A 26,950-nucleotide genomic window follows, 5' to 3' on the forward strand; every position below is an offset into this window, starting at 1 on the left:
CCACTGTGGCTGACAGCAGAATAGAGGGGGTTGGGATGAGGCCTGGATGTGGCCCTGTTTTAAATTAGGCATATAAAGCCTAGCCCTTGGTGCTTGTTTGTTTTGTGCTCTCATTACTCTAATCCCTTCAATCCCTTTGTTCATATGGAGACAAACACTTTGTCCAGTTGGTCTGTCAGAATGACATAACACTCTGACCGTGCTGTGGAGTGACAGAGATGAGCCATGAGGCTCCTCCAGAGAGCCCTAATGTCTTTTCTGAGGGGGGTTCCCAGCATATTTGGGGTTGGTCACTGGTTGTTCTCATGAACTCTGTCCTGTGCTTGGTACAGAGCAGGAAACACTACATGGTGCAGCCAGATCCTACTCTTCCCTGGCCTGCTGCAGATCCCTGTAGCATTGGTACCTCTAATTGACTTAACTTCTAGCCTGGTCTTCACGGCCCTTGTATGTATCAACTGTGTATGGAGCAGCTGGTGGGATGAATTGGGGAGTTTAGGAGCACAGGACTGGGAAGGGCCTCTAAGTCATTAAGTCTGAACTTCAGCTGTCATTGCTGTCTGTGTGTCTCACAAGACAGCCCCCTCCACCAAGCAGTAATGCTTTGGCTCTGAGGAATAAGGTAGTGCTGGAAAAGCTGTTCCTGAGTCTTCGACCCCGTCCATCTTGAAACAGTCCCTAGAGCAACACTGGGTGCTCTGAGGGCACCTGAGGTCTCACCAGGATCATGCACACTGGCATTGGGACTGCCCTTTGTCTTTGGCAAAGCATCATGTTGGCATTTCTTGGTCTTGGCAGCTCAGAGCTGTCCTGTGAGCAGTGAGTGGGCCCAGGTCCCTCTCACTGACAGCTTCCACCTCTTAGCTTGCAGTATGTGTTCCTGTGGTTTGTCTCAGGGTGGTGCTGAAGTTGCTGCCAGTCCTGCTGCCCTGTGTCTCATCCAGCTCTTCCTGTACTGCTTGTGCCTCCTGACACAGCACATTTAATCAGCATTCTGACTTTTCTGGGCCAAGCTCTTTAGTGAAGGTAGAAAGGACAGCTTCTCCTCACTCTCCATCTGAAAACTGCTCTTAGCTCCCCTTAATGCACTTTTTGCCAATCCCTATCTTCTCTGGCTTAGCTCATATAGTCTTACATGGTGCTGTAGGAAAGCCTTTACTGCAGGCCAAATGGATGAGTCCAATGGTGCTTCCCTAGGATAAACCCAGCTTCCCTCCCAAAGACTGTGTCTGATGAGTGCTGAGCCAGGGGCAGAGGCAGAACTTGAGGCAGGGCTTGAACATGGTGACTTCTCACTTGCTCACCCTGCTCTTAGAAGAAGGCACAGTGAGCCACAGCCTGGCCCACCACCCCTCTGCATCTGGATGGGATCTGTCAATGCTCTCCCTGCATGCTGGCACTGAGTTTCTCAATAAGGTCCCTCCATGGGTGGTAGCTCTATGCAAGCAATACCAAGAATCAGGAGAAAGGACAGGACTCACCATTCCTGGCTTGCAAACAACCATGATAGTAGTGACCCTGACAGAGTGGCTCACCATAGGGGCCACATCTGTTTTCCACAAGGACCACGAAGCAGAGGAGTCATCCACAAGCCATCCTGCAGCTGCAGCAAGCAAGCTCTGCAGATGTGGGGCTACTGTCACCACAGAGGTCCCCACTGTGCTGCTTGGTGTAGAGGCTGCCTCAGACACCAGCCCAGCTGAGACCCCTTTGGTTTGCAGCACCTGAACGGGAGACACTGGGTAGGGAGTTTAGTTCACCCTCAGCTTCCTCACATCTCACAAGGTTCTCTTCTCTCCACAGATATCAACGAGTGCTTGATGCAGGGCCTCTGCAAAGATGCCGAGTGTGTGAACACCCGTGGCAGCTTCCGTTGTACCTGCAAGCCTGGAACCATGCTAGACCCATCCCGTAGCCATTGCATCTGTAAGTGCTCCAGGGAACCCCCCAGTCTGGGGAGGGACCTGAGCAGGATCCCATGGCTGAGTGGAGGCTGCAGTGTGCTTCACATCTCCTTTGAGTGTACCTGAATTGGGCTGTTCTGCACTTGTGTGCAGAATGGGTCCCAATCATGCATTATTCTCCGTGGACATTGCATGGTCCCTACAGAGGCTGAAGGGAATGTGCACGTGGTGTGGCAGCAGAGGACACAGCCCCCTGGGATGAGAGAACTCCCACATGAGCTGGGTTTTCTTGGGGATGACACTGTTGGGGGAAAGGCCCAGTGTTCTGGAGAGAAGACAGGGCAGCCCTTGGGCAGGCTGGGAGGTACAGCCAGAGAAAGAGCCAAGGGGGAGTGCTGAGTGTCCCCCGTTCTCTCTTTGGAGAGCTCGGGGCACGTCCGGCGCTGACACAGCTGTTGTGTTTCAGCGGACAAAGCGGTGTCGATGGAACAGGGGCTGTGTTACCGCTCGGCAGCCGGAGGCGTGTGCACCTTCCCCCTCTCGCACCGCATCACCCAGCAGATCTGCTGCTGCAGCCGCGTCGGCAAGGGATGGGGGGACAACTGTGAGGAGTGCCCCATGCCTGGCTCAGGTGAGATGTGCCCACTTCAGCTTTGTTCTGGTTAGACTGGGGTTTGGGTTTGCCTGAACACAGACAGCTGCAGGACCCAGAGCTGAGCAGTGCGAATGCTGTCCTGTGAGATGGGTACAGAACCCAGGAAGCAGACCTGGATAATACTGGGAAGATGGAGAAGTTCCTGATGGGGAACCAGTCTGTACCAGAGGGAGAATACAGCCATGTCTGTGCCTGGCTTTATTCAACAGCCCTTTCCTCTCATATATCTTTTGCTGGGAAGAAAGCTAGGTGGAGACGAGTTTGAGTATCTCAGCATGGGGTTGAGTGGAAGGGAAAGCACAAAAATCCTCAGGGACTGGAAAAATGTTCAGGTGGTTTGTGCAGAGTATCTTGAGTGATGTGCAGAATGTTCAGTGCTGAGGTGCTCCAGGTTTGCTTTTATCTGCTCCCTTGCTCAGCTTGGTCCTTCCTGTGGCATGATCTCTTTCTAGCAGTACTGACCATGGGAAGGAATTTCATTCTGAGGGTCTGGGGATGCCTGTGAGAAACCCACCCTGCTCTGTGAGCACATTCCTTCTGCTTGAAGCATCCACCCACTGCAGCCCAGATGCGTTTCTGTAAGAATTCAACCCATAAAAATTACAGAAAATTATAGGATTGGGAAGACTGGCACCTGCATTCACATGCATGCCTATCCATCTTCACTCCTTTATTCCACTGTCCCACTATCATGTCTGGGTGTGGTAAGCCAGGTGATCCCTCCACCAGCCTCCAACCTCTGCTTTCTAATGTTTTGATTTGATTTTCCTTCACAGAGGCCTTCAGGGAAATTTGCCCAGCAGGACATGGCTACACCTACTCCAGCTCTGATATCCGACTGTCAATGAGGAAGGCAGAGACAGAAGAGCTGCCCCTCAGCTTAGAAGAGCAAGGGGAGAACAGCAACTGGACTTTGGACTGGACAGTGAGGAGACAGCAACTGCAGGACAGCCTGCGTGGCAGCATCCTAGAGGCGTTCCCCTACCCTGGCACCTCAGCAAGACAGGGTAGTGTGGGGTCTTCTGCTTAAAGCTGCTCCATCTGGGCCCCTAGCAAGGGTGGGAAACTTCTCAGGTCCTGCCATATACCATGGATGGAGCTCTGGCTGAAAAGGGCTCCCTACATCTGTATGACTATAGTGTTCCTGAGGCATGAGGCAGTAGGTCTTCAAGTCTTTGGAGAGAAGGTTGAGTGTTTCAGGCTCCTGCAACTGCATCTTTGCAGTTGGTGCTGACTGGCCAGGCGGCCTCCACCAGGACCTCAGGCCTGCATGGCAAGTCTAGCACTCCAGTCCTTGGGCTTTTGTCCAGCCCAGCTGGAGGGCAGTGTGACCAACTGCTTGTGCCAGCACTTGCTGGAGCAGAAGTTCCTGGGGTCTGCACAGTGCCTGGAGTCCAAGTGTGTTGGCTTTGGGAATAAGCTCTTGCAGAGAAGTGTGAGGGACTGAATGGCAGTGTCTTAGACATGGGTGTTAGGGCAGTCAGGGTTTGAGGAGGATGCCTATCTGTCTTCTCGCTACTCACCATGCACTGTTTCCCCTTCCAGGTGAAATTTCTCCTGCTGTGCAGGTAAGTAAGGTCTGTCTTGCTACAGCTTGGTGCATCCATGGTAGCCTGATGGGCTGGAAGGGGAATGTCATACAAATTTACTAAAAGAGGGGAGATTTAGATTAGATATTAGGAAGAAAGTCTTTACTGTGAGGGTGGTGAGACACTGGAACAGATTGCCCAGAGAAGTTGTGGATGCCCCAGCCCTGGAAGTTTTCAAGACCAAATTGCATGGGGCTTTGAGCCGCTGCTCTAGTAGAAGGTGTCCCTGCCCATGGCAGGGGGATGGAACTAGATGATCTTTAAAGTCCCTTCCAGCCCAAAACTTTCTATGATTCTGTTCCTGCTTATACTCTTTTACTGTTCAGCCAGGCAGGTATGTGAATTATGGATCCAGCCGTGTCTATACTGCATCTCACAGGGATTGAAGCTCTAGACAGGAGGGATTATCCACAATGAGCTCAGTCCTAAAGAGCAAAAGGGTGAATTACAGCAAGGATCTATCCCACTATAAAAGGACACCAAGGAGAATTTAGCTTTGAAATTCTGGTCTATGCTGCATATTCAAGTTTGCTGTGCTTTCACTAACTTTGGTGAATATCAGCTGTACTTACACAGCTGAGGTGTGGTCGCTCACTGTCAGCCTGGCCTGGCTGTAGGGCTGGTGGGCAGCAGGCTAAGAGGAACTGCTGTAGTCAGCTTTGGGCGTGCTTCTCTCATGGAGTCCAGGGTCCTGCTCAAGCCCAGCTCACAGCCAGCTCTCCCTGTGTTGAGCTGGGTGCAGCAGAAACACCACTGGAGCAGTCAGGGCAGGGGTCTCCAACACTGGCTGTGTGAATTCATCCTGTCTGGTGGAAGCAGCCTGGGGAATGATTTTCTGCTAGGCTCTTCCAGGGCTGTGTTTCTTTATTGTGAGTCTCACTTGAAAAATGTGTGCCTCTTGATCCCTGCTGTCAGTAGAGGTTTGGCCATATCTCTCCTGAGCATCTCTGTGCCCTCTTGCTATATCAGCTCATCCCTCAGACATACTTGCAGCACCTCTGAGGGAAGGGACAGCACTGCTATTGTCACTGCTTCATAAACATGAAGTGACTTGGCTCAAGTACATGGGGGAAATCTCAAGACAGGGCAGAAATTTGAACCAAAGCTTCCAAATGTGAAGTCTGGAACTTATATTGTTCAGCTGCCTGTTTTCTTCACCAATTGTGGAAAGCTCCATGGAGCAGAGACTCAGCACTCAGGTCGTGCTCCAGCATTTCCTTTGGCAGCCATAGGTTTGCCAGGAGGGGATGCTGAGAAAAAGCTTCTAGCACAAGGCACCCCTCTGGTAGGTAGCACTCTTGAGGCAGGTCAAAGGAGCAGCTGTCCTCAGCCCTCCAGAGCCGCCGGTGACAGTGGCAAGTATTCACCATGCCTGGATGACCTTCCTGGCCACCTTGAGGAGGTGCCTGCCTGGTAGCAGTGCCCTGGTTTCACCTGAAGAGTGTGCTGGCACGGTCCCTCTGTGGGCAGTCCCCGGGGCATGGCCTGAAGATGTGTTTTGCCCAGGATGATGTGCTCAGGACCAAGTGGCCCTGCCAAATGCACCCAGCTGGGGCAGCTTCTCTTCCTAGGATGGTGGTCTTGGGAAGAAAGAGGAGCCAGGAGGTGGGTGGAAAAACGTCTCAGGGGTGCTGCATCCCAGTTCTATGCACAAGAATCCTATGTTTCTGTCCCTCAGGGCACTGCTGATACCACTGCAGAGCCTGCCATGCGCAGAGGTGAGTGCCAGACTGGTGGGAAGGCAGGGTGTTTGTGGGGAAGAGAACGGGGGAGTGAGGAAAGCGGGGAGACTGGGAGCTGCCTTCTCTGCATGGCAGCCCCCAGTGCTGGGCAGAACAGGCTCCTGGCTGGGCTGGCTGGGGGCAGCACAGAGGACCCCTATCACACTGGGTGGCTGATGTGGGGCTCTAGGAACGTGGGGAGGTGATGAATACCCAGCAGGGTGAAGGAGGCTGTGTTCAATAAGATGATAGGGTTGCTGCAACCACCCTGCAGCCCCTTCCCATGTTCTCTTTTGGTGCTGTGGTTGCCAGGACAGCCAGCACAGGTAAACCTTGGGCGGGCACCTCTACCTGGGATCAGGTAGCTTAACTTATCTCTCTTCTCCTTCCACAGCAGAGGAAGAGGAGTTCCGGCATGGTGCTCGTCAGCCTGGCCCCACTACCACCTGGGATGCTGCTGCTCCAACACAGGTGCCAGCAGGTGTGTGTGTGTGTCCACCGCTCTTGGGGATTTCTTGCCTCTCTTTGCCTAGCGCTACAGCGAAATGATGTCCTAAGCTCTGCCCAGGGGCTCTCTCCCTTAACCAGTCTGTTTGTTTGCCCACATGCCTCCCTTGACTTCCAAAAGAAGAGTCCCTGCCCTGCCACTCTTGTCCCAGCCTGGGCCCAGCTGCTGCCAGCCAGGGAAACCTGGCCAGCCGTGGGGAGTCACAAGAGCCAACCTGTGTGGGGAACAAAGTGCTCGCATCTCTGAGTCCTTCCCCGCCTGCACTCCCTTGCCCGGCGCAGCGGTGGCTGCCGAGGAGGGGAATCACGCACCCGCTCCGGTGGCTTTGGCGCCGTGCCCCTGCCGTGGCGTGAGCTGACTCATCGGGAAGGGGGAGCGCAGGGAGAGGCATGTGGCTCCCGGGGCGGCTTGTTTACTGCGCCGGAAACAAGGGAACTGTTGTTCCAGGGTTGCTTAAGTGTCTGGGAGTGTGGCCCCTGCCCTGCGCCGGGGGCTGGAGCACCTTGGGGAGCAGGCCTGGCGGAGGCACCTTGCTGAGGAATGCGTCTTCCTCAATAGCCTGTTGTTTGGGGTTGGGCTGCCCCCCCACTCCCCCCGGCTGGCTCGATGCCGAGGGGTGTGTGGTGCCTCGCTGCCCCTTCACTGCTGCCTGTGCTCGGCTTAGCCGGGTGGTGCGGGGCGGGGGGGCCCTGCTGTCACCCCAAAAGGAACCCCGTCACAGGTGTCAGGCTTTGCTGCCAGTTCTATTTCAAGGCATGGGGCTGCAGTGCAGGTGAGCCGTATAGGGCACTGGGGCATCCCAGCTCAGGCCAGAGGAGCCCGAGGAGGTGGCAGGGTCTGCTGTGTCCTCCCTGCTGCCCCGTGGGTGCAGGCAGCCTGAAGAAGGAGAGGAGCAGGCTCAGCATCACTCTCCAAGAAGGGAAAAAGCAGCTTCCTGGTATGGTGCTTGGGACACAAAGCAGACACTAGATTTCATGCACCGTTTTGGTGCTGCTCCCAACACTCTGCTCTCTCCTCGCAGGGGTCAGTGGCTGTGCCTCCTCACCCTTATCCTGTGGAGCTGGTGCTTGTGTTCTCACCCCAGAGGGATACAGCTGCTTGTGCCACCCTGGTTACACCTTGGACCCCAGCCGCCTCCACTGCATTGGTAGGTTGGCAATTGATGGTTAGACTGCTCAGCCTTCTGGGCCTCAAGAGCCCATTCAGTCCTTCAGGCCATTGGGGGAAGGTCTTTTGGCAGCTCTGCTGAGGTCCTGCCCATCTGCTGCACGGCAGGGCTGGCAGGGGGCTGCAGGCAGCTGCAGGTGGTGACTGCTGGTCTTCCTTCCCTGCCTGGCTGTAGATGAAGATGAGTGTCTGAAAGACCCTTGTGCTGGGAAAGGTCTCTGCATCAATAGTGTGGGCTCCTATTTCTGCCTCTGCTACTCTGGGTACACCCTGGCTGTCTCAGCGGGCAAGCAGAGCTGTGAGGGTAAGTAGTGTTTACCCAGCACAAGGCTGCCATCTCTCCAGGGCCTTCTTGTTCTCTCACCCTCACGCCCTCTCATGACTGTGCACATACACATGCACTCATGCACACACATGTGCACATGCACACCCTCCCTTCCCACAGGCCTGCCCGTGGACAGCTTAATCCATGGGGATTGCTTAGGGGTAGGACCTTGCCCATGATGATCTGGGCAGGAGTCAGTGATGCCAGCCCTGATCCCTGCTTCACGGCAAGGGGGATGCTAGGGCAGATGGGGGATAGAGGAGAGCCTCAGCACAGATCCCTTGGGTAGAGCCAGCTGCAGGTGGAGCAGGTCCTCTCCTGCACCCAGCCTTCCTGACACTGGTGGGGGAAGACTCAGAACTGTCTTCTTGTGTGTTGGCAGACCGAGATGAATGTGAGCAGCCTTCTATCTGCCAAGGACAGCGATGCATCAACACACCCGGCTCCTACCACTGCCAGTGCAAGGAAGGCTTTACCATGGGCCCCAGAGGACAGTGTGAAGGTGAAGCTTGCTGCTCCCGGTTTTCCTGCCACTCCAACCCACCCTGTGTATGGCTGAACACCTCCTTTTCTCATCACTCCATGTCTCCTCCTGTAAGGGAGGTAGGACACCCCCACATTTGTCTGCCCTGTGCCCACTCCAAGGACTGCCTGTCCTCTCCTTTGACTGCCGGAGGAACAGGTTTTCCTGGGCAGAGGGAATGGAGTTCTCCAAGACTCTCTCCCACCTCTCATGGAGTTCCCTAATGACCAGCCCATTCCAGCTTCCCATTATGGGAGGACATGCCTATATTTTTTCATGCCACCTTGGCTCTGTCACAAAATTGTCATGCTGGCAGGTAGACTGAAGGGAGAGCAGGCTGCAGAGGCTCAGGCCACCCATCCCCACTGCATCCCATTCACATGGCAAGACCCGGGCCGCCCTTCAGAGCTTTCACCCTTGTGAACATAGGATGTGCCTGATCAAAAATTCCCCTTTCTCAATAGCTCATCCCCATCACAGAGTGGGAGGCTATTTTAGGAGGCAGTACAGGAAACAGGGCATGCACAGAATGCTGCTTCCCCACACGGCCTCCAGAAAGCACTTGTACCCTTAAGGACAACTGAGCTGGAGGTTTGCATCCTAATCGCAGTTATGAAACGCCCTGATGAGCCAGCCCTGCACAGATGTTCTCTGATCCCCTTCTCTGCCCATGCACATCCTGGCTTTGGCAACATCCTGCAGTCAGTGAGTTTCGCTGCTGACTTATGTCAGCCCTCAGGTGTGGGTGTAGGATCCTGAGGGATAGGTGGGACCATAAGAAGTTCTGTCCTAAGCCCCGGCAAACTCATCTCAACTCCTATTGGGTACACTGTGCCCTGGAGGGAAACTCTGAGGATTCAGCTGGAGAGGATACATTGGAGTCTGCTGCACTGTTACCTTTGGAGCCTGAAAGAACTGTGTTTCTTGGCAGATGTCAACGAGTGCCTGGATCCCAGCTCTTGCCCCAGTGGGAGATGTGTCAATACACTAGGATCCTACAAGTGTGTCAGCTGTGGGGGTGGCTACCGGCCCAGGAACGGGAGATGTATTGGTGAGAAATTTGGGCTGCCTCTGGGCAGCACCCTATGCCCCACGCAGTGCTCCCTGTAAGCCTCAAAAGGAGCAGGGGCACAGGCGGCATCCTTCCCTGCAGGCAGCCAGCCTGTTTGACAGGGCATATTGCACTCATAGCATGTGCGGGAGGGAGTGCCCTGAGCACCCTCCCATGCCATGTTGCCTTCTGCTGCATCACACAGATGTGGATGAATGTCTTGTGGAGGGGACTTGTGCTCATGGGCTGTGGTGTCAACCTGGATGGCTTCCTTCCGCTGTTCCTGCTACCGAGGCTACGAGGTGGCACCTGATGGGAAGAGCTGCCAAGGTACTAGGGAGCCACGAGTCCAGACACTCTGAAGTGTCACACACTCAGTCCAGAGGTTTCCCTAGGCTCTCCCCGAGCACTTGGCTCTGCCTGAGTCCTGGCCAGCTTGCTGGCTGGTTCCCCAAGCACATGTGCCCTTGGTCATGGTTGCTCTGCATTTTTTCCACTTATGCCACTCTCCCTCGTGTTTATGCAGACATCGATGAATGCACCGCCCAGGCTGCCTGTCCCTCCGGACTCTGCCTCAATACCGAGGGCTCCTATTCCTGCACGTCTTGTGACACCGGCTATACTGTCTCCAGAGATGGCAGCATGTGTGAAGGTATCCCTTCTTCAGGAACAGAGGCACGGGTGCTGGAGGAATTGAGGGAAGAGACATTGCCATAGCTGGGTTACTGGTGGGGCAGGAGGACTTCTTTAGCCTCAGGATCCTTTTCCAGCTCTTTAGCTTCCTGTTCAGCAGAGAGCATGGAAGGCTGTGAGCAGATGTCGCTTGGAGCAGCACGAAGCTGATTGTGCTCACACAGGAAAGGAACGGGGGGAAGGACTCATGGACTAATGATGATCTAGGAGATGCTGACAAAGGCCAGAGGAGTACAGGAGGCCTGGAAACATTGTAGAGTTGTGTGCTGTTTAGTTCAGAACTGTGTGCCTGGGAGCATATACTTCAAATGTAGGTCTTCAACAGAAGGAGAAACTTTGGGTCCACAGCCCATGGGAGAGACTGTGGGCACCCAGGTTTCATCATTTTTCCCCAGCCCCTAATGTAATTTGGACATGTTTAAAGGGAAAGCTTAGATCAAGGGCTGTGCTGTGCAGGGGATGCTGGCAGAGAGTTAAGAGCAGTATTGGTTTGTGTTGGTTGCTGAGACATGAGAGTGCTCAGTCCCAGCTTTAGAGCTGAACTGCCCCAGCACAAGCAGGAAGACTCCCTCTCTGATGGCTGACTGTGGGGGATATCCTGGGCTTGAGATGGCTTGATGCAAATTCCCTGTTTGGAGCAAGGGAAGGGAAAGGGCAGAGCTGGCAAAGGTATTTGTTTAAAGAATGGCCACGTGCTGAGAATTTATCTCTGGAGCACTGCACTCTGCAGCCTGCACGTAGCTGGCAAATGGAAGATCTTGCCTTTGATGTGACTCTCAGAAGGATCCCCCTGTATGGGGGCCTCCAGGGTGGGAGGAGAGGGAAGTTTTCCTCCCTTAATTCTTCTCTGTTTCGAGGTCTGAGAAAGCCAGTGTGAAATGAACTTATTTTCCATTTGATTTTTGGGTGTGATGGAAGAGCTGTGGTTTGATGCCTTACATCTGCCCTCCCCTTTTCCCAGGACTCACATGAGCTGCCCCATCTCAGCCACCTTGCCCCAGCCATTTCATGAGGGCATCTTATCAGGGTTTGATACTGTTTGGGTCACACTGACCTGATGGCAGGATGGCATGTTCCTCCCTGCCTCGGCTGGTGGCCTTGTCTATGGATTGAAGTTTCATATTTGAAAAATGATAAGGGTTTTGTGATAGTTTTTTTGTAAATAAACTAGGTTTTGGTTCCTCTCCAGAAGGATTCAATAATACTGCTACTTGCAACCCTTTGAGACTGAAAAGCTGGGAATCCTGCCTTGAGGCCACAGGGAGTGATGCTCTTTGTGCCTGTGGCATGCTCAGTGCTCTGCAGAGGGGAAAATGTTCCTCCCTACCCTCAGAAGCTGCCAGTCTCAGGGCTTTACCTCCTGTCTGTGCAGTGTTCTCCAGTGCTTGCCCCTACCTCAAGGGCTGCAGGCAATCTGCTGGCATCTCGCAGCCCTCTGTGCAAGGGAAGGTGTCCCTCTCTCCTCTGCTGTGAGCAAAATCCTCAGAGTGCCAGCAGATTCTGGCCCAGGCCTGGGAGAGTTGGGTGAGAGAGGGTTTGTGGAGAGCTCTGCAGTTGGGTAAGAGTTGTTGTAGGCCCCTGGACAGCTCTCCCATGAGAAGGACATTGTAAGCCAGTCTGGCAAGTGGGAAGGCAGAGCCTTAGAAGGTAGGGCTGGTGCTGCATTGCTTTTCTGGTGTTTGCTCTTGTGCAGTTGGCTGAAGAGAGGAGTTGTCAGCAGCTCTGACTCTGCACTGGCCTCTTGGTGGTTGTTGTACCCAGAGCAGAGTTCTGCTGGAGATGGTCTCTGGGAATTAGCGGTATCCTGTGCTCACAGAATCACAGAATGTCCAAAGTTGGAGGGAACCTCTGGAGGTCATCTCATCCAACCCACTGCTCAAGCAGAGCCACCAAGATTTGTCTGCCCAGGACTACATCCAGATAGTTTTTCAGTATCTCCAAAAAGGGAGACTCCACAGTGTCTTTGGGCAACCTAGGCCAGTACTCTGCTACTGTCACAGTAAGAGAGTGTTCAGGCAGGACCTCCTGTGTTTCAGCTTGTGCCCCTTGCCTCTGGTCCTGTCACTGGGCACCACTGACTTGGTGCTGGGATAGTGTTTTTCTGGTCCCTGTGATGGAAGGAAGTGAAGATTCTGGGATGAATCTGCACACCCTGGTAACAGGGAGTCTCTGCCCTCTTCTCACTGTGATGGGATGGTCTAGGAGGGCAGCTCAAACCCACTTTGCAGGCCAAACATCTGGTGATGCTTCTCTGGATGGGGATCTTCCCCAGTGGTGGAAAGAGCTGGGGCCTCACTCTGTGCTGTGCCCTTTCTCTTGGCAGATGTGGATGAGTGTGAGGACCCTGCTGTTCAGTGCCTGGGGGGAGAGTGCAGAAACACACCAGGCTCCTATGAGTGCCACTGCCAGACTGGCTTTGAGCTCATCAATGGCACCGTGTGTCAAGGTACGAACCCCATCCATGCAGCCCTCTGGGTCCTGCACATACTGGATCCTCTTCTTTCTCAGCAGGGAGGATGCCAGTGCCAAGGCAAGTGATGCCACCATGCATGCCACATCCATAAGGCTGTAGTCATATCCAGGCTCACCATGGACAGGGAAGATCTCTGTTTCCATGATGAAAAAAATGGGGCCAGGAGCCCTTTGAGGGCTGCCTGTAAGAGATTGGGAACAGGGAATCCATGTGGCTTTGGTGAAGGATGTACCTCAGGGCTGGGTGCATGGTCCTGATTCTGCTCCCTCTGCAGATGTGAATGAGTGCCTGAACAGTGAGATCTGTAGTCCCAATGGCGAATGTCTCAACAGTCATGGATCCTACTTCTGCATTTGTGCTCCTGGCTTCTCAAATGTGGCTGGCAGAGTCAGCTGCCAAGGTGAGTTGGAGGGTGGCAGGGACAGACCTTAGGTCCTGCCCTCTGCTTCCTGCCCTGCTGTGAGATCCAGGTTGATGTTTTTGTCTTGATTTCACAGATGTGGATGAATGTGCAGACAAGTCCCTGTGCTCGCAAGGCCAGTGTCTGAACACGGAAGGCTCCTACAGGTGTCTGTGTGAAAATGGATTCAAACACTCCCAGGAGACTGATGATTGCGTCGGTGAGAGCTCATTGCTGGAGAGATCAGCCTCCCAGAATTTGAGGGGATGAATAAAGCCAGTGCAGGGGGGAGGGCAGTTCTGCTCCCAGCACTCAAAGTTGCTGGTGACTTGTAAGGAGGACTAGCATTGGTTCAAGGCCTCTGGCCAACTGAAACAGACCCAGGTGCTGTATTGAACCAGCAGGGTCCCCATCTGACCATCGTCATCCCTTTGCTCTCCTCCCTGCAGACGTGGATGAGTGTAAAGAATATGGGGGATGCATCTGCGGCACATTGGCGGTGCCAGAACAGCCTGGGCTCCTACCGTTGTATCATGGGCTGCCAGCCTGGCTTCCACTGGACACCCCTGGGTGACTGCATTGGTGAGTACAGCCCTGGGTCTCCCTATCCCTCTCTCTGGCAGGAACAGGATGGTTATGGGACATCTCTGCCAGAGGCACAGGGGAGGAGGAGGAGGAGGAGGAAGAGGAGGAGGAGGAGGAGGAGGAGGAAATGTGTGGCTGGTGGGGAGGCAGATAATGCTGAGAGTTTGTTTTCTTGGCTGTGCTGCCTGCTTTCGTCTAGACTTCTCTCTTCCTGGCATCTGGAACAGACACCGCATTGTGCTGCTTTCCGCTTGGGGAGACTCCTGGGCAGGTTGCAGCCATTCCAGGCTTGGGGCTGGACTGCAGCTCCCTGTAAGCTATGTTTGCTGGGGCCAGTGCCAGTCACCTGCCTGGCAGGCCTGGGTGAGGGGAAAGGCTGCTGGTACCAGTGCCTGCTAGGCTGGAGAGTCTGGGTTTGAAGCCCAGGCTCCAGCAAAGAGAAAAGAGCAAAGGGGTTTCTGCAGTTTTTGAGGCTCCCCCCAGCTCAGGGAAGGCTGCAGCAGGGAGGAACTGCTGCCAGCCACTGGGCTCTGGGCTGCAGTAAGGCTCAGCCTTAGCATGTAAAGCTGCTTCCTGGTCTTGGGAACCATGGGCTGTGGACACATAGCTGCTATGACTGCTTCAAGAAAACTTCCATGCAGCAGTTGGAGGGTAACAGGATGCAGACAGCAGGGCTGTAAACCTGCCCTCTGTAAGCAGAGAACCCAGCTTTGATTGTCCAACCCCATAGCATATAGCACTTGGAGAAGGACCAGGTCAAGAAGAATGGAGCAGGAGGGTATCATCCTATACATCTGCACTTGCCTCATGCACTTCAGCTGCATGCTTGTATCTCCTGCCAATGTGAGCCTGTAGGCTCTGTGTCCCTTTACACCTCTGCAGGAAACTGCTACCCTCAGTCACTTCTGACTGTCACCTCCCATGCTTCCCATCAATTTCCCATTCCTGCCCTGCCCCTATTGCTCTATTCACATGGCCTCTTTGCAGCTCTGAGTGTTGCAGGAAGGTTCTCTTAACATGCACACTTATAGCAAGGTGAGTGACTGGAGCAGCCAGACCCAGTTGCTCACATCAACGGAATGCCCATCCCAGCCCCAGATGCTGGGGTCAGAGCAGAAGGGCCTGAGTAGGGTGTCCATTGGGAAAAGTGGGGTCTAGGACAGTTCCTGTTCTCGGCTTTGCTGCAGACATTGATGAATGTGCCAACGAGACGCTGTGCGGGAGCCATGGCTTCTGCGAGAACTCAGACGGCTCCTTCCGCTGCCTCTGTGACCGCGGCTATGAGAGCTCACCCTCCGGGCACTACTGTATTGGTAAGTCTGCCAGGATCACTTTGCCAGTCAGTAAAGGAGAGCCATTGGCAGATGCCAGGCTGGCGTCCCTGCTGTGTGATGGCTCCCAGACCACAGACAGGGACTGCACTCACGCACTGAGAATCACACACATGGACGGGGCAGCTCATGGAGTCAAAACCCCTCCCCTTATCACAGCAGATTTCGGGATTGCAAAGGACCGGGCTCTGAAAAAGTGAGTGTTTCCCAGTGAACATGGAGCCCTTTTCTGTCCAGGTGGAAAGGAGGTCCTTGGGGGATAGAGGCACTGAAGGTGCTAGAGAGGTGCTTTAATGGGTGCCTGTAGAGAACAGGCAGGGTGTATTATGAAAAAGCCCTGAGCAGCCTGGTGGGTTCCTATAACTGACCCTGCTTTGATCAGGTGGTTGGACTGGAGACCTCCAAACCTAGATGATTCTGTGATCTAGCAACCCACTGGATTTTAGCAAGCTGGAGTTCAGGCTCTGAATCCACTAAGAGAAGGGCATGAGGCTCCTGCCACACTTGTGTTGAGCTGCAGTGTGAACACAGTTCTCAGCTGTCCCTAGCAGCTGTCATTTCCCTACTGCAGGGTAACCTCATGCTGCAGACCGTGCACAGGCTGCCCATGCAGAGGCAGGACTCCTGCTGCCCACTGTTACCCCTTGCTTTGCAGATGTGAATGAGTGTGAACTGATGGTCGCCGTGTGCGGAACTGCACTTTGCGAGAATGTGGAGGGATCCTTCCTGTGCCTCTGCCCCAGTGACCACGAGGAGTACGACACAGAGGCAGGGCAGTGCAAGCCCCAAGCTGCCATGGGTGAGTAGGCAACTAGGACAGAGCATGGGTGGCAGCTAGAGCAGGAGCATGGTAGCCCTGGCTGGGGTGAGATAAAGATGAGGGGCTGACAGGGCTGTACAAGCCTTCACAGATATGGGCAAGTTTTTGTCTGGGGAGAGCTCAGAAGCCTCAAAGTGAGGACCTGGGAAGGCTACACTGCTGGTGATGGGTGTGCTCTGGGACCTCCTAGGTATGGGATGCTGCGTTGGGGTGCCAAGGACCCCATCCTGTCCCTGCTCTGCTGTCTTCTAGAGGGCTCCGACACACACGCAGCCCACCCCTCTGACAGTGCAGAGCGCAAGCAGTGTTACTACCACATCAGTGACGTTCGCCTGTGTGACAGCGTCCTGGCCAAGAACATCACCAAGGAGGAGTGCTGTTGTACTGTGGGGGCAGCCTGGGGTGACAACTGTGAGACTTACCCCTGCCCCATCCCAGGCACAGGTAGGACTGTGGCCCCACCACACCCAGCAGGGCCAGTGCTCTGCCTGCCAGCTCCACCTTGATTGCACTAACGAGCTGCATCTTTTCTTTCCGTCTCCTCTTGGCATCTGTATCTTGGTCAGTGGAGTACCAGGAGATCTGCCCTCTTGGGAAGGGCTATATTCCCCAGAAAGATCTGCTCTCAGGAAAAGTCTCTTTCACAGGTACTAGCACCATTTTCTTTCATTTCTTCCCGGGGGAAGAGTGAGAGCACTATGTAAAGCCCTGCATGAAAATGCATTGACAGAACTATCTCCCCAGGCCTGTTGTGAAGGATGCTAACATCCTGCTGCTGTTTTCCTCATTCCAGAGAAATGCCAGATTGCCAGTATCGTTGGGCTGGAAGTGCCCCTCCTGCCAGTCCTGCCTCGTTGCTGGCAGTGATTCTTGGTCCAAATCTCTCATTATGAACCAGGGAAGGGGACCATTAAGACACAGCTCTTCCAGTTACTGATCAGATCTCCCAATGGCCAGCTCAGTCAGTCTTTGGCACTTTACCTCCATGGGGGTTGTGTTCTTGAGACACACATGAATTTCCTGTTTGTGAAAGTGTCCTATTCCCCACCATCCCTCCTCCTGCTCTGCCTGGGAGTGCTTCCCCCTCTGTTCCCAAGCATGGGGCCTGTGAGAGAGGTGGGGGGCTCACCTGGGGACCTGTCAGTGATCCAGGCAAGGTGCTGTGATGGCTTTCTGCAGGTATAGCACCCAGCCCACCTTGCTTCCATGGCTCTGCTTCCTGAGACACTTGCCCTCCCTCCATCCCTCTTTCAGACATGGACGAGTGTGAGATATTTGGCTCTGAGTTCTGCCGCAATGGACAGTGTTTGAACACGGTGCCGGGCTACAAGTGCTTCTGCCGTACAGGATACTTCTATGACTCCAGCAGGCTTGAGTGTGTTGGTAAGATGGCCTCAAAGAGCAGTGGGCACCCCACTGCGCACGGAGGGACAGCTGTGCTGCTGCACCCCGACTTGTCCCTGCTAGGCCAGGTCTAGGTAACAGGCTTCCTGGGCCCTCCTGGGGAACAAGAGAGGGGGGCCTGAGGCCCCTGAGGTCCCTGTTTGGGCAGGGAAAGGGTCACATTGCTCATGTCTGCCAGCCTGAAACCTTGCTCTGTCCTTGTGTGTGGGCAGATCAGGATGAGTGTCAGAACGAAGTGTACTGCATCAACGGTGAGTGTCTGAACACAGAAGGCTCCTACCACTGCTTCTGCAGCCTCCCTCTTGTGCTGGATGCCACTGGCAACCGGTGTGTGAATTTCTCCAGCAGGGCAGGTGAGCCTGATCCCCCACTACAGCACACCTTTGCCCCACACATCCTGCCCCATGGCTGAGTCCTCCAAGAGGGAGCAGTGGGTGGGGATGTGGTGTCTGACTGAAGTGTTTCAGCACCAGCACAAGGTGCAGCTGGGGCGGGGAGGGGGCAGGAGCTGGGGCACATGGTCATCCCTCTTGGGACAAGACGGACAGGCACTCTTCTGGATGATTTTCATGGCATCCTTTGCTTGTGTCACTCACAGATGCCTTGGAGGAGTATGAAATCCACCTGGATGTCTGCTGGCAGACCGTTGCTGACTACATCTGCCAAGACCTGCTACATGGCCAGCAGACCACATACACCGAGTGCTGCTGCCGGCTTGGTGAAGCCTGGGGCCAGAACTGCGCACTTTGTCCCCACAGGTCCTCCGGTAAGTGGGGCGGCATGGGCAAGCATCTCCCAGCAGCGGTGGGAATGGGCTGGGCTGCTGCTTGTCATGTCGTGCAGGTCTGCTGCATAAGGTCTCTGCATTGCTGGAACCAGCCCAAGGAGTAAGTAACCCCCCACACATTTCTCCAGGGCTGAGCTGCACCAGTGGGTAGAATGTACCTGAAATTGGTTTGCAGTGAGTCCAAGGTATTTGAGGGGAAAGTTGAACCTGTTGCTTCTGCGCAGGTTAGGAGGTAGTTGCAGCTGGGGATGGGAGCACCCTGGGAAGTGGGGTTCTTGCTGCTCAAGGACTTGCTGGCCCCAGACAGGAGCTAGTCTTCTTGACAATCGACAAACTACAGAGCTGCAGCTTTGGAGGGCACTGAATGCAGGCCTGGCTCACCTGACGCAGTATGGATGCACACCCTCTGGCCATATAGTGGACCTTGAGCCGGGCTGCACTGACCCTTCCTTTTCCTCATCACCTGCAGCTGATTTTGCTTTCCTGTGTAATGGGGCCAGTGAAGGCAGTGAGAGAGGGGCTGAGCTCCGAGAACGACCTAGGTATGAGTATGGACCGGGCTTGGAAGATCCCCACTATGGCCTTCCCAGCCCCTACTACAACTACCTGGAGTCTGAGTACGGAAACCCCGACGCTGGTTTCCCTCGGAGGGAACCCAGCAGTGAGTTTCGTGGCAGCCCTTTCCACCATGGCCCAGCGCGGTCTCCACCCCGCTACCTGCCCAGCCAAGCTGGTGAGTATTGGAGGCACAGGGAAGTGCCTTCCCACCCAGACTGTGTCCATGGGGACTGCCTGGCAGTTCCCACCCTGGCCAGGCTGCTCCAGGCTTGGAGCAAGCTCTGTTCCTGGCTGTTCTGAGTCAGTCCTGGCGCCACCAGCACTGTCCTGCTGCACGCCCGATATCCCCTTTGCAGCTGGGCTGAGGCTCACCCTGCTCTGACCCCCCCTTGCCGCCCTCCAGGCCTCTACGAGGGCTTCGAGGGGCTGCAGGCAGAGGAGTGCGGGATCCTCAGCGGCTGCGAGAACGGGCGCTGCGTGCGCGTCCCGGAGGGATACACCTGCGACTGCTTCGACGGCTTCCAGCTGGACATGACCCGCATGGCCTGCGTGGGTGAGTGAGGCCCCGCGTCCCCTGGCCGCGGCTGCTCCCTGCCGGTGCCATCCAGGACGGCAGCAGGAGCAGTCCCGCTCCCCTTCTGATGCCTTCCCATACGGCTGGGAGGGCCCTCGTGGAAGTTCAGCCTGCCACTTTCTGCTGGCAGGTAGGTAAGAGCAGCTCTGGGCATCACCTAGAGCGGCTGATGTCTCCTGTCTTCTCATACCAATCTTGTACATCACAAGCCATAGTTACTGTGATTAATGTCCTCTACATTCGCCACTGCCCTGGTGAAATTCCTCACTTTCCACCCTGCCCTATGAGACACAGTTTCTAAATCTTCTCTCTGCATTTCCTCTATATCCCTATGCCATGTCTCCATCCTTTTCACATTATATCTCTCCAAGCCAGCTGAGACCTCAGGCAGTCAACAGAGCAGATGAAGACCCTCTTTTTCCTTAGGCATGGCACTTACTCCAACTCATACAATGGTGCAGCTTCTTCATACAGAACATATGGTCTCTACTACCCCAAGTGCAGCTGTGCAAAATGTCTGTCTGAGATGTTACGCCCTCTTCTCTATTTGTGCACTGTTTCCCTTTCCTTGGCCATAGTGCTTTGCATTTGCCTTCAGTGAATTTTGTCTGGTTGAATTTGGACCACTTCTCTCAGAGTAAGTCTGAACCCTGCAAAGTGCTTGCAGTCTGCTGCCACACATACATTTTATAAGCATGGGGATTCTTCCTTCATCCACCCTAATGACAACATTTGCATGGAGTAGGGGTAAGGACAGACAGCTGCAGCCTGTGCATTAAAGAGCTTTTACTGTAAAGCCAGGCATTGCTAATTGTCTTTGGAGTGCAGCTATGTGGTCCATTGTGCAATTGCCACAGTTTAATCTAGAGAGTATTTTCTCAATCTGTTTGAATGTGTCATGTGAGAGTGTGTTGAAATCCTCACCGTGGCCAAGGCACATCATATCCACCACTTCTCCCTTATCTGACAGGCCAGTTATCAGGTCAGGGAAGAGAACCAGATTGGCTTAATGTAATCAGGCCTTAACTGATCTGCACTAGCTATTTAATGATCCTCTTATCCTTTAGAGGGTTATGACCTAATCACTTACAAACCTGAACTGCTTAGGGGTGAGCAGACTAATTCTGGATATTCCCTTCTCTGTTTTTGAAGATGGTTACGAGATTTATCCTTTGTTGCTTCTCTGAGGCCTCCTTTATGCTCCCATCTCAGAGACAACTGTCAACTTTTCAGGAACTGCAGGCAGCATTAAGCATGTGAACTCATGTTGCTGCAAACCTTTATGGATGTGACTGCTTTATATCTGGTTGTTGAACCTCTCCATCACAGTGTGGCCTTTCCCTCCCTGTGCTCTGGCACCCTTGTTTAAACACTTTGAACATGGTCTGTGCCCTATCTGATCACCATGAGTGTTTCTATGATGGCTGGAACAAAGCCTGTGTTAGCTGCTCCAGCCAGATCGACTGGCTTTTGTTTCCTCTGTCGATAAGAAGTAGACTTGCATTCCCTATTGTTTCCTGCTCACATATTTATGGAGCCTTTGCTTGTTGCCTTTTCTATCCTGAACTAACTAGCCCTCATTTTACACTGGAGCCTGGTTTTTTTCCTTTCAGTTCTGGTTGGTTCTCAGTCATCCCCATGTTTTTACCTTGCTGACTTCAGGCTTTTAGAATACTCCTGCAGCTGCTGCAGCACTTTCCCTCTCACTTCCCTATGGGGACAGCTTACCGGTGCCCTGTAAGGTGGGCTGTGTGCCCTCACCCCTGCCCAAGTGGGCAAACTCCAGGATTTGGTGCAGACTGCTAGCACTACTCTGTTGCTTCTGGCTTTTGGGTCTCTCTGGGCTGAACTTTCCTTTTTTTCTCGTCTTGATTTGGTGCCCAGATCAGCCTGCCTGCTCTTTCAGCTTTTACTTTCCCTTGCTTCTGAGGCTGCAAAGCACATCTCCCTTGATGTGCCTAAATTTTCCTTGGGCTTCCAAGCGAGCCATCCTGTTCATGGCAATATCTGGTCTTGAGGTTTAGTGCAAGTCCACAGTGTCAGTTTAACAATTGGTTTGGCTGTGTGTGAAGACTACCCTGTTCCTCAAGCTCTCTCTTCTCATGTTTCCTCTCTCTCCTTCTTCCTCCTGTGACTGCTGTGCTTTCTCTTACCTCCCTGAAAGTTTTGCTTCCAGCATCTCTCCCGGGAGTTACACTTACCTGTCTTTGTCAGATGGCCCCCTCCACCTATGCTAGAGATAACCCGAGGTCCCTGGGGTGACAGAGCACTTTGGTCTTCCTGGGGTCCAGTGGCCACTGCTGGGGTGTTCTCTCTCCCTTGGGTGGGAACCCATCAGCTGCTCCCCACTTCCTGCTGATCAGTGGGGGTTGAGTCTGGAGTTTGTGGTCAGAGAGGTTGGACCTGCCTTGGTAGGTGAGGATTTGGTCTCTGGAGGTCCTGTGGGTGCAAACAACGGTTCTGGGGTTGAACATGGGTGCTCTGTCCAGCTCATGGCCCCACCACAAGTTGATGTATCTCAGGCAGGGTGTCTGGGTGAGTACCTTTAGCAGAGCCGACCTGTCACAGTAGGGCAGCTGCTGTAGGGCTCACATGCACACTCCAGTCTGACAAGCTGGCCAACTGAGCCCTTTGGCACAGTTTGCAGGTTAATAAAATAAGCTGTTGTTTGTGCAGCACGAAGTCCCTCTGTGTTTTGGTCCTGGAGATGATAATCAGCCTCTCAGGGCCACCATCATTTGTCTGGTTGACCTTGTTGGATCAGAAAAGGGCATTTTCCAAGGCTAGAGGTGGCCTTTTCCCCAGATCTCAAGCTATTACAACTTGTTAGACAAAAGCTGCTAACCAGGGAGTGTCACCAGCTATGGAGCATGGAGGAGCTATTATCTGGTTTGCATGGGGTAGGGTTCAGTACTGTGCTGGAGGATACTGGAGATGCCACCCTTGGATACTACAGATGCTCTGCAGATATGCTGAGGGTATGAGAGGCTGGTGGGGACATCCTAGAGGTACTAGTTGGGGGACAGTGCCGGCAGAACCTGTGTGGGAGGGCATGGGGGGATGGCAGGGGCACAAGGAGATGGCTGTGGGCTGGGACTACTCACTGTGCCATCAGCTCAGGCCAATCCTTCTCCTTGCAGATGTCAACGAGTGTGAGGAGGTGGGCAGCCCTGAGCCCCTGTGCCGAGGTGGCACCTGCGAGAACACAGAGGGCTCCTACCGCTGCCAATGTTTGCCGGGCTATGTGGCCCTGGCCCGGTCACACCACTGCGTGCCCCAGACAGCCCAGAACCCAGCAGTTGCGTAGCTCTAGGAGAGCAGGGGTGAGGGTGCTCACCTGTGCATGGCTCTGGGACCTGGGAGCACAGAGAAAGGCCCCCCCGGGGCTGTGGGGGCTTCGCGGCTCTCTGTTCCTTCCCCTTCGAAGTGCACAACTTCCCCGCCACCTCTCTCTACAGGTCAGGGCTGAGCTCCCAGCCTCTGCACCCCTCTTGGCCCTGCCAGCCCCTGCTCTTCCTGCAGCAGAGTCCACTCCAGCCCTCAGTACCTGTCACATTGCCCTGTGTCATGGAGGCTCACAGGACACCTTCCCTTGCCACACAGCTCCAGCCTCTCCCCCTCACCCTGCCAAGAAAGGGGGCTCATCTCCCTGCCCCTGCTGCACTGACCTAGTGACAAGCCTTACCCACACCGCAGGTGCTGGCCTCACTCCTTGTGAAGCGTCCAGCCCCCAGGCCAGAGCTTTAAGATGGGGGTTCCACCCCAGCTTTCTAGAGCTGCTGCCTAACCTTGGGGTATGGGAGAGAAGCCTGAGGGGCCCCAGGGCCAGCTCTCCCTGTGGCCTTTAGCCCCACACTTTGTGCCCCATGCTGGCTGGGCAGGGGGAAGGGGAGCAGGTCCAGCTTCCTTTCTGTAAAGTTGTTGGTGATTATTTTTTTTTAACCGAGTCTGCTGGAAACTTCTCTCATGTTGTTAAATAAAACATTTATTTTGGGCCCCTGTGGCTCAAGACACTGGGGCTTGTCAGAACCATGCTTGTCTTGCCTCTGCCAAGGGCAGAGCCATCCCACTTTAATTCTTAGCCCTCTCAGCTGACACATATCCAGAACAGAGAGCTTTGCCAGGCCAAATCCTCAGCCCAACACCAGTGGCAGGAACCAACTCCAGTCCCTGCAGACAGCACCGAAGTTATAGCTGCTCACACCCTGCCTTGTTCTCACACAAGGAGGCTGCAGTTCCCACATGAAAAAGTGTAGTTACTGCAGTTAGTAAGAGCTCTCTGGCAGGTCTGGGAGTTGTTTTTCCAGCCCCATAGAGCCTTCAGTATAAAGACCTTTACCTACGCTGCAGCAAGCAAGGCTGCCTTCTACACCATCACCTCTTCAGGGAGCCTTTGCACAATTTCAAGAGTGCATAGGACTAGCAAGGCAGGAGCACAGCCAGACATTGCCAGCTGGAGGCCAGCAACAGAGATGTTTGGTTGCTTCCAGGCCATCCACACTTGGGCCAGCATACCACTTCTATTTATGCCTTCAGATAAGAAGTAAGACCAGCCGAACCCCAACTAGAAGATGCCCAGCCACTCTTCTTTTCCTCCTGCTCTTCTTCACTCATAGAATACAACACAAGCAGATTTTGTCTAGCCTTTATTAAAAGGAAAGTTATAAAAAGAGATTCAAGAGCTTGCACCAGCTCCAAGTTAGTAGTAGTGCAAACCATTGGTTAGAGAAAGAATCATCCCTGCAGAGACATTGAACGCCATTTGGCTTTGCATCCACAAAAAGGAAGTTTTCCCAGCTGGAGTCCTGCTGGCTTGAGCAGAGGCCCAGGACAGAGCAGGCTGTCAGCTCAGGGAAAGACTCCTCTCCTTCCCTCTGCTTCAGCTGCATGGATAGCAAATGCAGGTCCCAGGGGCATCCTGATCACAACAGAGCAGGAGAAACATGGGAGGGTGGATGCAGCCAGCATTCTAGAAGAGGCACTGAAGGGTTACCAGGTAGCAGCTCAGACAATAGCCAGGTTCATCGCTGAGAAATTCCTTTGTGAGGACAGACAGCTTCACGTCGAACAGATGAAGTGCCTCCACAGAGCAGCTGGAGGATGATGCTCAGTCACTCCTGCAGCAGACACTACTGTCCCTCAAAGCTGCTAGAAGAGCACCCCAGGGGTGTCACCTAAACACAGTAAGAGCACTCTGCCCATGGCTGATCTTGCAAGGAACGCAGTGCTGGCTGCTCAGAGGCTGCAGAGCTCTGAAGGAAGCAGTAAGAAATGCTTATTATATAAAAGAATTTGGCCTGTGTTGTTTCTGGTTTCCCCTCCCCAAGCCCTACTCATGGCAGGGCTCCTCAGGTGGTAATCTGCACTGGTATCTTCCAGCAGAACAACATCTGGTCCTGGTCATCTACCAGCTCCCACTTCACAATCAGTTTAATCTGAAAGAGAGAGGAGAAAGGAAGATAAGAATGTTCAGGAAATCTTAAGGCAAGGGCATGGGGAGAAAAGTAGTCACTTGTGTGCAACAAGGAGGTCCTGAGAGCTCTTCACAAAGAGGACAGAGCTGGGGCATTGCCCTTGCGTGCAGCAGGTGGGCCATGCTCATGCAGCGATTCCTGGAGTACCATCTAAGAATGGAGGGCTCAGTTGCATGACACACACTGCACCTGGATTCCCACTCCCTGAGAAAGTAGAGTGGAAACAACCTGCAGCATCCCCAGCTAAACTGCACTTCAGTCGAGCACCCCCAGTCTGTGAGCATTCAGCTGCATGCAGCAGGCTCTAGTGGGAGGCACAGCACAGGAAGATACTGGAGCAGCTGAAGCCACTTCTCAGCAGCTGGAACTAGCTGCTTCCTTTGCTGGGTCTGTCCCAAAGTGAGAACTTGAAACTAGAGTCATACAGCAGAAAGAACACCAGACTGCCTATGGAGTCTACTCTCTCTCACCAGAACAGAACAAGGTGTCTTCCCTTAAAGGCAGGTGGTGAGACTACCCCAGTAGTCTCAGGCAGTAGCTGAGCAGCTGACCAGCTGCCTGCATACTTACACTGGGGTACTCGCTCTTCACAGGGAGTTTATTCAGGTAGCTGTAGGAATGGCCCTTCTGAATGGGGCACTGGATCCCGGACTTGCATCCATCAGGCTCAGGAATAGGGAAGGGTACGTCCACATGCAGCATCTCCCCGTATACCCGTGCTTTACTGCCCTGGCTCTCGATCTCTGCAAAACACGGAGTACACATGTATACCTCACATCCTGCCCTTCACGTACCCTAGAGGCTGCAAGAACACAACTCAGGGACACTTCCTCCCACCCAGATACATCTCCAGGCGCCCATCTCCCCTCCCAGCAGTGGGACACAGAAGGGATCACCTGCCCCTGCCCACTCCCGCTGGGGATGTGCTCCTTACTGCTGGCGAAGGTGACGTTGATGCTGTAGGATGTCCCCTTGTGGAGCAGGCAGGGCTGAGTGGGGCAGGGGCTCACGTTCACCTCCTGGATGCTGCCGTCTATGGAACCTGCAAGTAAGAGTCGGGATTACCGGGCAGTCTCCGCCTGCTGCCGCACTCCTCCCGCTGCTCCCCAGCCGCGGGCCGGAGCCACTCACCGCAGTCAACGAAGCGGAGGGGCTCGGCCAGGGCGGTGGCGGCGGCGCCCAGCGCCAGGAGCAGGGCGAGCGGGGACGGCACCATGGCGGCAGCGGGCACGGTGGCAGCGGCGGCGACTCCCCGGTGTCACATGAGCGCGGCGGCCCCGCCCGCCGGTCAGCTGGGGCGGGCCCCGCCCGCGGGGCCGGGCCGGATCACTGCGCGCTCCCGAGGTCGGGACCGCCCGCCCCCGCCGCCGTGGCTCAGGGCAAGGCTGCAGCCGGGGAGAGGACGGCGGGAGCGCCGCTGTGACGGGGCAACAGGACAGCCCGAGCGTGGTGGTGGTGTGCTGGAACTACAGCCCTTGGACAGACTAGACAGCCAGCCAGACACCGTCTCCAAAAGCGCTGGAACTGGATATTTCCACTCCTGGGCTGTCCTGGGACAGTCAGTGTCAAAGGCAGCAGCCGGAGGACAGGCTCAGATACAGGCAGTACCATGGGCCGGGAAGTTCTTCTGCTGCCCTTACTGAAAGGGGAAAAAACATAAAGCCCATAAAACTGCTGTAGTAGACTAGTCCGTGGCCTTGTTCATACATATCCCATACCTCGTGTTCTGCATGTTGAAAGCCGTTTGCGTAACGTGAGTGCCAAGAGTTACATCTGCTGAGTACCTGGCGTGGCTGCCACCTTTCAGAGAGCACACACACGTCAGTCCCGTTTCTCAAACTCGTGAATTGTCAGAGACTCCCTGCTTTGTGCTGTGGATGCCAAGACAAACCAGACGATGCTTCAGAAAGCATTTGACCCAAGGTAAAGTTTACAGCTTTTCACCAATTTCACATGGTAGTAACTTTTAGCCTTTCTGGGATCATGTCAGAACACAGTAGAGAGGCATGTGAGTGCTGATTTGGTAGGAATGCGGCAGAGCTGACACAGCATCCCCGCTTCAGACCTCTGTCCCAGTGAGGTGTCTGCCCGCTCAGCTGCAGCTGCACAGCCAAGCGACTCAGAGGTGGCACCCCATGCTTTGCTCAGGCCCTCTGCAAAGGGTGTCACATCAGAAAGGTGTGTGGAACTTTTTAATTTTTTTTTAAAGATTTCGAATAAGCATTCAGTTTCCAAAGGCATGCATACCAGGGTGCTTACAGCAGCCCTATGGAAAAAAAACCCCACTCTCAAAAAACTCCTGCTGAGACTAATCCATGTATTTAAGCCCACCTAGCACACTTTATAACTGACCCAGATAAAGGCTCTTCCTTGCGCATGCCCTTCAAAAGTCTTCCCTTATCCTTCAA

At 54.2% G+C, this 26,950-nt stretch overlaps 2 protein-coding genes across 2 annotated transcripts in view; one reads left to right on the forward strand and one right to left on the reverse strand.

Moving 5' to 3' along the window:
* The window catches only part of LTBP2 (latent transforming growth factor beta binding protein 2), a 68,844-nt gene extending 45,747 nt beyond the window's left edge, over nt 1-23,097 (forward strand). Inside the window, 29 exon segments of the mRNA XM_032111199.1 lie at nt 1,804-1,926; nt 2,371-2,535; nt 3,336-3,566; nt 4,105-4,127; nt 5,827-5,866; nt 6,264-6,350; nt 7,399-7,524; nt 7,720-7,848; nt 8,252-8,371; nt 9,324-9,443; nt 9,649-9,688; nt 9,690-9,711; nt 9,713-9,773; nt 9,970-10,095; nt 12,460-12,582; nt 12,884-13,009; nt 13,107-13,229; nt 13,459-13,502; nt 13,504-13,591; nt 14,782-14,907; nt 15,581-15,724; nt 15,998-16,189; nt 16,312-16,392; nt 17,000-17,128; nt 17,362-17,502; nt 17,748-17,915; nt 18,406-18,669; nt 18,898-19,047; nt 22,209-23,097. Of these exon segments, the coding sequence (XP_031967090.1) occupies nt 1,804-1,926; nt 2,371-2,535; nt 3,336-3,566; nt 4,105-4,127; nt 5,827-5,866; nt 6,264-6,350; nt 7,399-7,524; nt 7,720-7,848; nt 8,252-8,371; nt 9,324-9,443; nt 9,649-9,688; nt 9,690-9,711; nt 9,713-9,773; nt 9,970-10,095; nt 12,460-12,582; nt 12,884-13,009; nt 13,107-13,229; nt 13,459-13,502; nt 13,504-13,591; nt 14,782-14,907; nt 15,581-15,724; nt 15,998-16,189; nt 16,312-16,392; nt 17,000-17,128; nt 17,362-17,502; nt 17,748-17,915; nt 18,406-18,669; nt 18,898-19,047; nt 22,209-22,375 (3,479 nt within the window). The 3' untranslated portion in view covers nt 22,376-23,097.
* A 600-nt stretch (nt 23,098-23,697) lies between these two features.
* Nucleotides 23,698-25,804, reverse strand: NPC2 (NPC intracellular cholesterol transporter 2). The gene is made up of 4 exons (XM_032111202.1): nt 25,674-25,804; nt 25,477-25,584; nt 25,113-25,285; nt 23,698-24,503 (listed from the first exon to the last, which is right to left on the reverse strand). Exons 1-4 carry the CDS (start codon nt 25,756-25,758, stop codon nt 24,417-24,419), a joined length of 453 nt encoding a protein of 150 aa, XP_031967093.1. The 5' UTR covers nt 25,759-25,804; the 3' UTR covers nt 23,698-24,416.
* Between the last annotated feature and the right edge of the window lie 1,146 nt (nt 25,805-26,950).

The sequence above is a fragment of the Corvus moneduloides genome, chromosome 6 (assembly GCF_009650955.1).
Source record: "Corvus moneduloides isolate bCorMon1 chromosome 6, bCorMon1.pri, whole genome shotgun sequence".
NCBI lineage: Eukaryota > Metazoa > Chordata > Aves > Passeriformes > Corvidae > Corvus > Corvus moneduloides.

What these genes read in the sequence shown, in the direction of transcription:
- NPC2 (XM_032111202.1), bottom strand. Translation starts at nt 25,758, where the DNA reads ATGGTGCCGTCCCCGCTCGCCCTGCTCCTGGCGCTGGGCGCCGCCGCC. An exon ending in CAACGTCACCTTCGCCAGCA is followed by an intron (nt 25,286 to 25,476) that starts GTAAGGAGCACA and finishes CGTGTTTTGCAG; the next exon opens with AGATCGAGAGCCAGGGCAGT. An exon ending in TGAAGAGCGAGTACCCCAGT is followed by an intron (nt 24,504 to 25,112) that starts GTAAGTATGCAG and finishes TCTCTCTTTCAG; the next exon opens with ATTAAACTGATTGTGAAGTG.